Source organism: Chiloscyllium plagiosum, unplaced genomic scaffold (assembly GCF_037043375.1).
Source record: "Chiloscyllium plagiosum isolate Xiang-an unplaced genomic scaffold, Cpla_swu_hap1 HiC_scaffold_38, whole genome shotgun sequence".
In the NCBI taxonomy this organism is placed as follows: Eukaryota; Metazoa; Chordata; class Chondrichthyes; order Orectolobiformes; family Hemiscylliidae; genus Chiloscyllium; species Chiloscyllium plagiosum.
In genome coordinates, this window is record NW_028270176.1 from 19,278,591 (window position 1) to 19,292,040 (window position 13,450).

General features: G+C 58.5%; 1 protein-coding gene across 1 annotated transcript in view; it reads right to left on the reverse strand.

Moving 5' to 3' along the window:
• The window catches only part of LOC148139017 (NF-kappa-B inhibitor delta-like), a 54,942-nt gene extending 45,180 nt beyond the window's left edge, over nucleotides 1-9,762 (reverse strand). Inside the window, exon 1 of the mRNA XM_087980879.1 lies at nucleotides 9,596-9,762. Within this exon, the coding sequence (XP_087837005.1) occupies nucleotides 9,596-9,611 (16 nt within the window). The 5' untranslated portion in view covers nucleotides 9,612-9,762. The remainder of the gene's footprint in view (nucleotides 1-9,595) is intronic.
• Nucleotides 9,763-13,450: the final 3,688 nt, after the last annotated feature.

The window sequence follows — 13,450 nt, forward strand, 5'->3', positions numbered from 1 at the left end:
GTGACGGGGAGAGTCAGACAGGGAGAGTGTGACAGGGAGAGTGTGACGGGGAGAGTGTGACGGGGAGAGTGTGACGGGGAGAATCAGACAGGGAGAGTGTGACGGGGAGAGTGTGACGGGGAGAGTGTGACGGGGAGAATCAGACAGGGAGAGTGTGACGGGGAGAGTGTGACGGGAAGAGTGTGACAGGGAGAGTGTGACGGGGAGAGTCAGACAGTGAGAGTGTGACGGGGAGAGTGTGACGGGGAGAGTGTGACGGGGAGAGTGTGACGGGGAGAGTGTGACAGGGAGAGTGTGACGGGGAGAGTCAGACAGGGAGAGTGTGATGGGGAGAGTGTGACAGTGAGAGTGTGACAGGGAGAGTGTGACGGGGAGAGTGTGACGGGGAGAGTGTGACAGGGAGAGTCAGACAGTGAGAGTGTGACGGGGAGAGTATGACGGGGAGAGTGTGACGGGGAGAGTGTGACGGGGAGAGTGTGACAGGGAGAATGTGACGGGGAGAGTGTGACGGGGAGAGTGTGACGGGGAGAGTGTGACAGGGAGAGTCAGACAGTGAGAGTGTGACGGGGAGAATGTGACGGGGAGAGTGTGACGGGGAGAGTGTGACGGGGAGAATGTGACGGGGAGAGTGTGACGGGGAGAGTGTGACAGGGAGAGTGTGACGGGGAGAGTGTGACAGGGAGAGTGTGACGGGGAGAATGTGACGGGGAGAGTGTGACGGGGAGAGTGTGACGGGGAGAGTGTGACAGGGAGAGTGTGACGGGGATAATGTGACGGGGAGAGTGTGACGGGGAGAGTGTGACGGGGAGAGTGTGACGGGGAGAGTGTGACAGGGAGAGTGTGACGGGGAGAGTGTGACGGGGAGAGTGTGACGGGGAGAGTGTGACAGGGAGAGTGTGACAGGGAGAGTGTGACGGGGAGAGTGTGACGGGGAGAGTGTGACAGGGAGAGTCAGACAGTGAGAGTGTGACGGGGAGAGTGTGACGGGGAGAGTGTGACGGGGAGAGTGTGACGGGGAGAGTGTGACAGGGAGAATGTGACGGGGAGAGTGTGACGGGGAGAGTGTGACGGGGAGAGTGTGACGGGGAGAGTGTGACGGGGAGAATCAGACAGGGAGAGTGTGACGGGGAGAGTGTGACGGGGAGAGTGTGACGGGGAGAGTGTGACGGGGAGAATCAGACAGGGAGAGTGTGACGGGGAGAGTGTGACGGGAAGAGTGTGACAGCGAGAGTGTGACGGGGAGAGTCAGACAGTGAGAGTGTGACGGGGAGAGTGTGACGGGGAGAGTGTGACGGGGAGAGTGTGACGGGGAGAGTGTGACAGGGAGAGTGTGACGGGGAGAGTCAGACAGGGAGAGTGTGACGGGGAGAGTGTGACAGTGAGAGTGTGACAGGGAGAGTGTGACGGGGAGAGTGTGACGGGGAGAGTGTGACAGGGAGAGTCAGACAGTGAGAGTGTGACGGGGAGAGTATGACGGGGAGAGTGTGACGGGGAGAGTGTGACGGGGAGAGTGTGACAGGGAGAAAGTGACGGGGAGAGTGTGACGGGGAGAGTGTGACGGGGAGAGTGTGACAGGGAGAGTCAGACAGTGAGAGTGTGACGGGGAGAATGTGACGGGGAGAGTGTGACGGGGAGAGTGTGACGGGGAGAATGTGACGGGGAGAGTGTGACGGGGAGAGTGTGACAGGGAGAGTGTGACGGGGAGAGTGTGACAGGGAGAGTGTGACGGGGAGAATGTGACGGGGAGAGTGTGACGGGGAGAGTGTGACGGGGAGAGTGTGACGGGGAGAGTGTGACGGGGAGAATGTGACGGGGAGAGTGTGACGGGGAGAGTGTGACGGGGAGAGTGTGACGGGGAGAGTGTGACAGGGAGAGTGTGACGGGGAGAGTGTGACGGGGAGAGTGTGACGGGGAGAGTGTGACAGGGAGAGTGTGACGGGGAGAGTGTGACGGGGAGAGTGTGACAGGGAGAGTGTGACGGGGAGAGTGTGACGGGGAGAGTGTGACGGGGAGAGTGTGACGGGGAGAGTGTGACAGGGAGAATGTGACGGGGAGAGTGTGACGGGGAGAGTGTGACGGGGAGAGTGTGACAGGGAGAGTGTGACAGGGAGAGTCAGACAGTGAGAGTGTGACGGGGAGAGTGTGACGGGGAGAGTGTGACGGGGAGAGTGTGACGGGGAGAATCAGACAGGGAGAGTGTGACGGGGAGAGTGTGACGGGAAGAGTGTGACGGGGAGAATGTGACGGGGAGAGTGTGACGGGGAGAGTGTGACGGGGAGAGTGTGACGGGGAGAGTGTGACAGGGAGAGTGTGACGGGGAGAGTGTGACGGGGAGAGTGTGACGGGGAGAGTGTGACAGGGAGAGTGTGACGGGGAGAGTGTGACGGGGAGAGTGTGACAGGGAGAGTCAGACAGTGAGAGTGTGACGGGGAGAGTGTGACGGGGAGAGTGTGACGGGGAGAGTGTGACGGGGAGAGTGTGACAGGGAGAATGTGACGGGGAGAGTGTGACGGGGAGAGTGTGTCGGGGAGAGTGTGACGGGGAGAGTGTGACGGGGAGAATCAGACAGGGAGAGTGTGACGGGGAGAGTGTGACGGGGAGAGTGTGACGGGGAGAATCAGACAGGGAGAGTGTGACGGGGAGAGTGTGACGGGAAGAGTGTGACAGGGAGAGTGTGACGGGGAGAGTCAGACAGTGAGAGTGTGACGGGGAGAGTGTGACGGGGAGAGTGTGACGGGGAGAGTGTGACAGGGAGAGTGTGACGGGGAGAGTCAGACAGGGAGAGTGTGACGGGGAGAGTGTGACAGTGAGAGTGTGACAGGGAGAGTGTGACGGGGAGAGTGTGACGGGGAGAGTGTGACAGGGAGAGTCAGACAGTGAGAGTGTGACGGGGAGAGTATGACGGGGAGAGTGTGACGGGGAGAGTGTGACGGGGAGAATGTGACAGGGAGAATGTGACGGGGAGAGTGTGACGGGGAGAGTGTGACGGGGAGAGTGTGACAGGGAGAGTCAGACAGTGAGAGTGTGACGGGGAGAATGTGACGGGGAGAGTGTGACGGGGAGAGTGTGACGGGGAGAATGTGACGGGGAGAGTGTGACGGGGAGAGTGTGACAGGGAGAGTGTGACGGGGAGAGTGTGACAGGGAGAGTGTGACGGGGAGAATGTGACGGGGAGAGTGTGACGGGGAGAGTGTGACGGGGAGAGTGTGACGGGGAGAGTGTGACAGGGAGAGTGTGACGGGGAGAATGTGACGGGGAGAGTGTGACGGGGAGAGTGTGACGGGGAGAGTGTGACGGGGAGAGTGTGACGGGGAGAGTGTGACAGGGAGAGTGTGACGGGGAGAGTGTGACGGGGAGAGTGTGACGGGGAGAGTGTGACGGGGAGAATCAGACAGGGAGAGTGTGACGGGGAGAGTGTGACGGGGAGAGTGTGACGGGGAGAATCAGACAGGGAGAGTGTGACGGGGAGAGTGGTAGAGGCATCATTCACACTCCCTCAGCACTGACCCTCCGACAGTGCCCACTCCCCCAGCACTGACCCTCCGACAGTGCCCACTCCCCCAGCACTGACCCTCCGACAGTGCCCACTCCCTCAGCACTGACCCTCCGACAGTGCCCACTCCCCCAGCACTGGCCCTCCGACAGTGCCCACTCCCCCAGCACTGACCCTCCGACAGTGCCCACTCCCTCAGCACTGACCCTCCGACAGTGCGGCCCTCCCTCAGCACTGACCCTCCGACAATGCGGCGCTCCCTCAGCACTGACCCTCCGACAGTGCCCACTCCCTCAGCACTGACCCTCCAACAGTGCGTCACTCCCTCAGCACTGACCCTCCGACAGTGCCCAGTCCCTCAGCACTGACCCTCCGACAGTGCCCACTCCCTCAGCACTGACCCTCCAACAGTGCGGCACTCCCTCAGCACTGACACTCTGACAGTGCCCAGTCCCTCAGCACTGACCCTCCGACAGTGCCCACTCCCTCAGCACTGACCCTCCGACAGTGCCCACTCCCTCAGCACTGACCCTCCTACAGTGTGGCACTCCCTAAGCACTGACCCTCTGACTGTGCCCACTCCCTCAGCACTGACCCTCCGACAGTGCGGCACTCCCTCAGCACTGACCCTCCGACAGTGCCCACTCCCTCAGCATTGACCCTCCGACAGTGCCCACTCCCTCAGCACTGACCCTCCGACAGTGCCCACTCCCTCAGCACTGACCCTCCGACAGTGCCCACTCCCTCAGCACTGACCCTCCGACAGTGCCCACTCCCTCAGCACTGACCCTCCGACAGTGCGGCACTCCCTCAGCACTGACCTTCCGACAGTGCCCACTCCCTCAGCACTGACCCTCCGACAGTGCCCACTCCCTCAGCACTGACCCTCCGACAGTGCCCACTCCCTCAGCACTGACCCTCCGACAGTGCGGCACTCCCTCAGCACTGACCCTCCGACAGTGCCCACTCCATCATAACTGACCCTCCGACAGTGCGGCACTCCCTCAGCACTGACCCTCCGACAGTGCCCACTCCCTCAGCACTGACCCTCCGACAGTCCCCACTCCCTCAGCACTGACCCTCCGACAGTGCGGCACTCCCTCAGCACTGACCTTCCGACAGTCCCCACTCCCTCAGCACTGACCCTCCGACAGTGCCCAATCGCTCAGCACTGACCCTCCGACAGTGCCCACTCCCTCAGCACTGACCCTCCAACAGTCCCCACTCCCTCAGCACTGACCCTCCGACAGTGCCCAATCCCTCAGCACTGACCCTCCGACAGTGCCCACTCCCTCAGCACTGACCCTCCGACAGTGCCCAATCCCTCAGCACTGACCCTCCGACAGTGCGGCGCTCCCTCAGCACTGACCCTCCGACAGTGCGGCACTCCCTCAGCACTGACCCTCCGACAGTGCCCTCTCCCTCAGTACTGACCCTCCGACAGTGCCCACTCCCTCAGCACTGACCCTCCGACAGTGCCCACTCCCTCAGCACTGACCCTCCGACAGTGCGGCACTCCCTCAGCACTGACCCTCCGACAGTCCCCACTCCCTCAGCACTGACCCTCCGACAGTGCGGCACTCCCTCAGCACTGACCTTCCGACAGTCCCCACTCCCTCAGCACTGACCCTCCGACAGTGCCCAATCGCTCAGCACTGACCCTCTGACAGTGCCCACTCCCTCAGCACTGACCCTCCAACAGTCCCCACTCCCTCAGCACTGACCCTCCGACAGTGCCCAATCCCTCAGCACTGACCCTCCGACAGTGCCCACTCCCTCAGCACTGACCCTCCGACAGTGCCCAATCCCTCAGCACTGACCCTCCGACAGTGCGGCGCTCCCTCAGCACTGACCCTCCGACAGTGCGGCACTCCCTCAGCACTGACCCTCCGACAGTGCCCTCTCCCTCAGTACTGACCCTCCGACAGTGCCCACTCCCTCAGCACTGACCCCCCGACAGTGCGGCACTCCCTCAGCACTGAGCCTCCGACAGTCCCCACTCCCTCAGCACTGACCCTCCGACAATGCGGCACTCCCTCAGCACTGACCCTCCGACAGTGCGCCACTCCCTCAGCACTGACCCTCCGACAGTGCCCACTCCCTCAGCACTGACCCTCCGACAGTGCCCACTCCCTCAGCACTGACCCTCCGACAGTGCCCACTCCCTCAGCACTGACCCTCCGACAGTGCCCACTCCCTCAGCACTGACCCTCCGACAGTGCCCACTCCCTCAGCACTGACCCTCCGACAGTGCGGCACTCCCTCAGCACTGACCCTCCGACAGTGCCCACTCCCTCAGCACTGACCCTCCGACAGTGCGCCACTCCCTCAGCACTGACCCTCCGACAGGGCCCACTCCCTCAGCACTGACCCTCCGACAGTACCCACTCCCTCAGCACTGACCTTCCGACAGTCCCCACTCCCTCAGCACTGACCCTCCGACAGTGCCCAAACGCTCAGCACTGACCCTCCGACAGTGCGCCACTCCCTCAGCACTGACCCTCCGACAGTGCCCACTCCCTCAGCACTGACCCTCCGTCAGTGCCCACTCCCTCAGCACTGACCCTCCGACAGTGCGACACTCCCTCAGCACTGACCCTCCGACAGTCCCCACTCCCTCAGCACTGACCCTCCGACAGTGCCTACTCCCTCAGCACTGACCCTCCGACAGTGCCCACTCCCTCAGCACTGACCCTCCGACAGTGCCCACTCCCTCAGTACTGACCCTCCGACAGTGCCCACTCCCTCAGCACTGACCCTCCAACATTGCGGCACTCCCTCAGCACTGACCCTCCGACAGTGCGGCACTCCCTCGGCACTGACCCTCCGACAGTGCCCACTCCCTCAGCACTGACCCTCCAACATTGCGGCACTCCCTCAGCACTGACCCTCTGACAGTGCGGCACTTCCTCAGCACTGACCCTCCGACAGTGCCCACTCCCTCAGTACTGACCCTCCGACAGTGCCCACTCCCTCAGCACTGACCCTCCAACATTGCGGCACTCCCTCAGCACTGACCCTCCGACAGTGCGGCACTCCCTCGGCACTGACCCTCTGACAGTGCGGCACTTCCTCAGAACTGACCCCTTCACAGTGCCCACTCCCTCAGCACTGACCCTCCTACAGTGCCCACTCCCTCAGCACTGACCCTCCGACTGTGCCCACTCCCTCAGCACTGACCCTCCGACAGTGCCCACTCCCTCAGCACTGACCCTCCGACAGTCCCCACTCCCTCAGCACTGACCCTCCGACAGTGCCCACTCCCTCAGCACTGACCCTCTGACAGTGCCCACTCCCTTAGCACTGACCCTCCGACAGTGCCCACTCCCTCAGCACTGACCCTCCGACAGTGCCCACTCCCGCAGCACTGACCCTCCGACAGTGTGGCACTCTCTCAGCAAAAACCTTCAGACGGTGCAGCCTCCCTCAGTCGAGCGGCCATATTCAGTGAAATGAAGTGTCACCACTCACACACAGACACACACAGTGTGTGTCTGAGGGCTGGGTAGTGCTCAGTGCTCAATGGTGGCTCCCAATGCCCCACTCTCTGTCCACATTCCCCCTCCCTGGGCACTCTCCCTGTCTGTTTACCAACAGAGGGTGGGGGCTGGTTCCACCAGGGCTGGTGTGGGATCCTGCTGTGCTCTGCCTGACCGCAGGGTGGCTGCCTTTTCTGAGAAGGCTCCGTCATTGGCTGTGACGGTCGGGGGTACCTGCAGAGGTGTTCACCCTGGTTAATAATACGTCGAGTGTGTGTTTCCTGGGCCAGTGTTGGCTGTTCTGTGCGTCACTCAGAGGATATGTCAAACCGTGCTGCTCACTGAGCCGGGGAGTGTGACCCACACACACCCCCACACACACCCCCACACACACACCCGCTGTGGATTCCCCTCTCAGGGGTTTTCCTAGTGAGGTCACAGCAGCTGACTGTGTCTCCGAGCCCGGGACTCCCTCTGACTGTAAACTAATGAGATCATACTTTCTGGATAAACAGACAGACATTTACAGTGAATCCTCTGGGTGGGTGGTGGGGAGAGAGAAAGGGAGGCTTTAACACAGAGATACGTCCAGGAATGGGGAGACACAGAGAGAAGGGGAGGAGATTAAGGGGGGAAAGGGGGAATGGTGTGAGAGAAATAGCAAGACAAAGGTACCCCAGGTGGATGGACCTCAAAACAGAGAGACCGGGACTGAGACAGAGTGAGAGACAGAGAGAGAGAGAGATAGAGAAACAGAGAGAGAGAGAGAGAGAGAGAGAGAGAGAAACAGAGAGAGAGAGAGAGAAACAGAGAGAGAGAGAAAGAGAGAGAGATAGAAACAGAGAGAGAGAGAGAGAGAAACAGAGAGAGAGAGAGAGAGAGAGAAACAGAGAGAGAGAAACAGAGGGAGAGAGAGACAGAGAGAGAGAAACAGAGAGAGAGAAACAGAGGGAGAGAGAGACAGAGGGAGAGAGAGAGACAGAGGGAGAGAGAGAGAGAATCAGAGACTGAGAGACAGAGAGAGAGATAAAGCAGGGAGGGGAGAGAGAGATAGAGAAACAGAGAGTGAGAAACAGAGAGAGAGAAACAGAGGGAGAGAGAGACAGAGGGAGAGAGACAGAGGGAGAGAGACAGAGGGAGAGAGACAGAGGGAGAGAGACAGAGATACTGAGAGAGAAAGAAAGACAGGGAGAAAGAGACACCGAGGGAGGGAGAGAGACAGAGAGAGAGAATCAGAGACTGAGAGAGAGTGAACCAAAAACACAAAGGTATAGATAGATATCAGGAAAAGAGAAAGAGACAGATGTATAGATTTGTGGCGACATGAAGAGAGAGGGAGATCAAGGTAAAATACAGAGAGAGAGAGAGAAAAACACAGATAGTGAAAATAAGATTGAAAGTGGGATAGAGATTGAGAGAGAGAATCTGACTGAGAGTGAGGGATAGGGATAGACTGAGAGAGAGGGACAGGGATAGACTGAGAGAGAGAGGGATAGGGATAGACTGAGAGAGAGGGACAGGGATAGACTGAGAGAGAAGGACAGGGATAGACTGAGAGAGAAGGACAGGGATAGACTGAGAGTGAGGGATAGGGATAGACTGAGAGAGAGGGACAGGGATAGACTGAGAGAGAGAGGGATAGGGATAGACTGAGAGAGAGGGACAGGGATAGACTGAGAGAGAGGGACAGGGATAGACTGAGAGAGAGAGGGATAGGGATAGACTGAGAGAGAGGGACAGGGATAGACTGAGAGTGAGGGATAGGGGTAGACTGAGAGTGAGGGATAGGTATAGACTGAGAGAGAGGGACAGGGATAGACTGAGAGAGAGGGACAGGGATAGACTGAGAGAGAGGGATAGGGATAGACTGAGAGAGAGAGGGATAGGGATAGACTGAGAGAGAGGGACAGGGATAGACTGAGAGAGAGGGATAGGGATAGACTGAGAGAGAGGGACAGGGATAGACTGAGAGTGAGGGATAGGGATAGACTGAGAGAGAGAGGGACAGGGATAGACTGAGAGAGAGGGATAGGGATAGACTGAGAGAGTGGGACAGGGATAGACTGAGAGTGAGGGACAGGGATAGACTGAGAGAGAGGGATAGGGATAGACTGAGAGAGAGAGGGATAGGGATAGACTGAGAGTGAGGGACAGGGATAGACTGAGAGAGAGGGACAGTGAGATGGAGATAAAGAGAGTCCGAAAGAGAGGAAGCGAACATAAACATTGCTAGAGAAACTCAGCAAGTCGAGCCATCTCGGTGGGGTTAACATTTCAGGTTCAGTGACCTTTCTTCAGAAACCAGCAAGAGTCTGAGAGACACAGGGCAACAGGAGAGAGATTGAGTGACCCAGACACAGAGAGGAACATAGAGACAGACAGACAGACAGACAGCTTGATAACAGAGAGGGGGACACTCTTTCTCTCCCACACACACACACACACCTTTCTCTTTTACACACATACACACTCTCCCCTCCCTTTCACTCTCTCTCATACACACACAAACTTTCTCTCTCACAGGCACATACTCTCTCTCTGTCACACACACACTCACCCCCTCTCTCTCACACACACACTCCCTGTGCTCCCTCTGTAACTCCTGCCCGTAGTTGGTACTCACATTTCTGCCAATGCATGACTCAGCTGTGAGGCTGTTTCAGCCTGAAGTGCTGGTGTCTCTCTGTGGACTGCAACCTCTCTCTCTCTCTCTCGCGCTGATTCTGTATCTAATACTGCTGGAACTGCGAGATTCTCAGTTTTAAAGAAACCTCCCACAGACCAGCTCTGAACCCAGCCCACAAAACCACATTACACATTACACATTACACTGGTAAGGAGAAGTTTCCAACACGTCACCTCAATCTGAGAAGGGAGAGAGAGGGGGAGAGAGAGAGAGAGGAGGGGACAGAGAGAGAGAGGGAGAGGAGGGGACAGAGAGAGAGAGAGAGGAGGGGACAGAGAGAGAGAGAGAGAGTGACAGGAGGGGAAAGAGAGAGACAGAGAGAGAGAGAGAGAGGAGGGGACAGAGAGAGAGAGAGAGTGACAGGAGGGGAAAGAGAGAGAGAGAGAGAGGAGGGGACAGAGAGAGAGAGACAGGAGGGGACAGAGAGAGAGAGAGAGGAGGGGACAGAGAGAGAGAGAGAGAGTGACAGGAGGGGAAAGAGAGAGAGAGAGAGAGGAGGGGACAGAGAGAGAGAGAGACAGGAGGTAACAGAGAGAGAGGGGGGGGGAGGGGACAGAGAGAGAGAGAGAGTGACAGGAGGGGAAAGAGAAAGAGAGAGAGGAGGGGACAGAGAGAGAGAGAGAGGAGGGGACAGAGAGAGAGAGAGAGTGACAGGAGGGGACAGAGAGAGAGACAGGAGGTAACAGAGAGAGAGAGAGAGAGAGGAGGGGACAGAGAGAGGGAGAGACAGGAGGTAACAGAGAGAGAGAGAGAGAGAGGAGGGGACAGAGAGAGGGAGAGACAGGAGGTAACAGAGAGAGAGAGGGGAGGGGACAGAGAGAGAGACAGGAGGTAACAGCGAGAGAGAGAGGAGGGGACAGAGAGAGAGAGAGAGGAGGGGACAGAGAGAGAGAGAGAGGAGGGGACAGAGAGAGAGAGAGGAGGTAACAGAGAGAGAGAGAGACAGGAGGTAACAGAGAGAGAGAGAGGAGGGGACAGAGAGAGAGAGAGGAGGGGACAGAGAGAGAGAGAGGAGGTAACAGAGAGAGAGAGAGAGACAGGAGGTAACAGAGAGAGAGAGAGGAGGGGACAGAGAGAGAGAGAGAGGAGGGGACAGAGAGAGAGAGACAGGAGGGGACAGAGAGAGAGAGAGACAGGAGGGGACAGAGAGAGAGAGAGGAGGGGACAGAGAGAGAGAGAGAGGAGGGGACAGAGAGAGAGAGACAGGAGGGGACAGAGAGAGAGAGAGAGGAGGGGACAGAGAGAGAGAGAGGAGGTAACAGAGAGAGAGAGACAGGAGGTAACAGAGAGAGAGAGAGAGAGGAGGGGACAGAGAGAGAGAGAGAGAGAGAGAGGAGGGGACAGAGAGAGAGAGAGGAGGTAACAGAGAGAGAGAGACAGGAGGTAACAGAGAGAGAGAGAGAGAGGAGGGGACAGAGAGAGAGAGAGGAGGGGACAGAGAGAGAGAGAGAGGAGGGGACAGAGAGAGAGTGACAGGAGGGGACAGAGAGAGAGAGACAGGAGGGGACAGAGAGAGAGAGAGGAGGGGACAGAGAGAGAGAGACAGGAGGGGACAGAGAGAGAGAGAGACAGGAGGGGACAGAGAGAGACAGAGAGAGAGAGAGACAGGAGGGGACAGAGAGAGACAGAGAGAGAGAGACAGGAGGGGACAGAGAGAGACAGAGAGAGAGAGAGACAGGAGGGGACAGAGAGAGACAGAGAGAGAGAGAGACAGGAGGGGACAGAGAGAGACAGAGAGAGAGTGACAGGAGGGGACAGAGAGAGAGAGACAGGAGGGGACAGAGAGAGAGAGAGAGAGGAGGGGACAGAGAGAGAGAGAGAGAGAGGAGGGGACAGAGAGAGACAGAGAGAGAGACAGGAGGGGATAGAGAGAGACAGAGAGAGAGAGAGACAGGAGGGGACAGAGAGAGAGAGAGAGGAGGGGACAGAGAGAGAGAGACAGGAGGGGACAGAGAGAGAGAGAGAGGAGGAGACAGAGAGAGAGAGGAGGGGACAGAGAGAGAGAGAGAGAGACGGGAGGAGACAGAGAGAGAGGGAGAGACAGGAGGGGACAGAGAGAGAGAGAGAGGAGGGGACAGAGAGAGAGACAGGAGGGGACAGAGAGAGAGAGAGACATGGGGGACAGAGAGAGAGAGAGAGGAGGGGACAGAGAGAGAGAGACAGGAGGGGACAGAGAGAGAGAGAGAGGAGGAGACAGAGAGAGAGAGGAGGGGACAGAGAGAGAGAGAGAGAGAGACGGGAGGAGACAGAGAGAGAGGGAGAGACAGGAGGGGACAGAGAGAGAGAGAGAGGAGGGGACAGAGAGAGAGACAGGAGGGGACAGAGAGAGAGAGAGACATGGGGGACAGAGAGAGAGAGAGAAAGGCGGAGACAGAGAGAGAGAGAGAGAGGAGGGGACAGAGAGAGAGAGTGACAGGAGGGGACAGAGAGAGAGAGAGAGGAGGGGACAGAGAGAGAGAGACAGGAGGGGACAGAGAGAGAGAGAGAGGAGGAGACAGAGAGAGAGAGGAGGGGACAGAGAGAGAGAGAGAGACGGGAGGAGACAGAGAGAGAGGGAGAGACAGGAGGGGACAGAGAGAGAGAGAGAGGAGGGGACAGAGAGAGAGACAGGAGGGGACAGAGAGAGAGAGAGACATGGGGGACAGAGAGAGAGAGAGAAAGGCGGAGACAGAGAGAGAGAGAGAGAGGAGGGGACAGAGAGAGAGAGTGACAGGAGGGGACAGAGAGAGACAGGAGGGGACAGAGAGAGAGAAAGAGACGGGGGTGACAGAGAGAGAGGAGGGGACAGAGAGAGAGAAAGAGACGGGGGTGACAGAGAGAGAGACAGGAGGGGACAGAGAGAGAGAAAGAGACGGGGGTGACAGAGAGAGAGAGAGAGGAGGGGACAGAGAGAGAGACAGGAGGGGGCAGAGAGAGAGAGAGGAGGGGACAGAGAGAGAGAGAGAGAGACAGGAGGGGACAGAGAGAGAGAGAGAGACGGGGGGACAGCGAGCGAGAGAGAGAGGAGGGGACAGAGAGAGAGAGAGACGGGGGGGCAGAGAGAGAGAGAGACGGGGGGGATAGAGAGAGAGAGAGAGAGAGAGAGAGACAGGAGGGACAGAGAGACAGGAGGGGACAGAGAGAGAGAGAGACAGGAGGGGACAGAGAGAGACAGAGAGAGAGAGACAGGAGGGGACAGAGAGAGACAGAGAGAGAGAGAGACAGGAGGGGACAGAGAGAGACAGAGAGAGAGAGAGACAGGAGGGGACAGAGAGAGACAGAGAGAGAGTGACAGGAGGGGACAGAGAGAGAGAGACAGGAGGGGACAGAGAGAGAGAGAGAGAGGAGGGGACAGAGAGAGAGAGAGAGAGGAGGGGACAGAGAGAGACAGAGAGAGAGACAGGAGGGGATAGAGAGAGACAGAGAGAGAGAGAGACAGGAGGGGACAGAGAGAGAGAGAGGAGGGGACAGAGAGAGAGAGACAGGAGGGGACAGAGAGAGAGAGAGAGGAGGAGACAGAGAGAGAGAGAGGAGGGGACAGAGAGAGAGAGAGACGGGAGGAGACAGAGAGAGAGGGAGAGACAGGAGGGGACAGAGAGAGAGAGAGAGGAGGGGACAGAGAGAGAGACAGGAGGGGACAGAGAGAGAGAGAGACATGGGGGACAGAGAGAGAGAGAGAAAGGCGGAGACAGAGAGAGAGAGAGAGGAGGGGACAGAGAGAGAGAGTGACAGGAGGGGACAGAGAGAGACAGGAGGGGACAGAGAGAGAGAAAGAGACGGGGGTGACAGAGAGAGAGGAGGGGACAGAGAGAG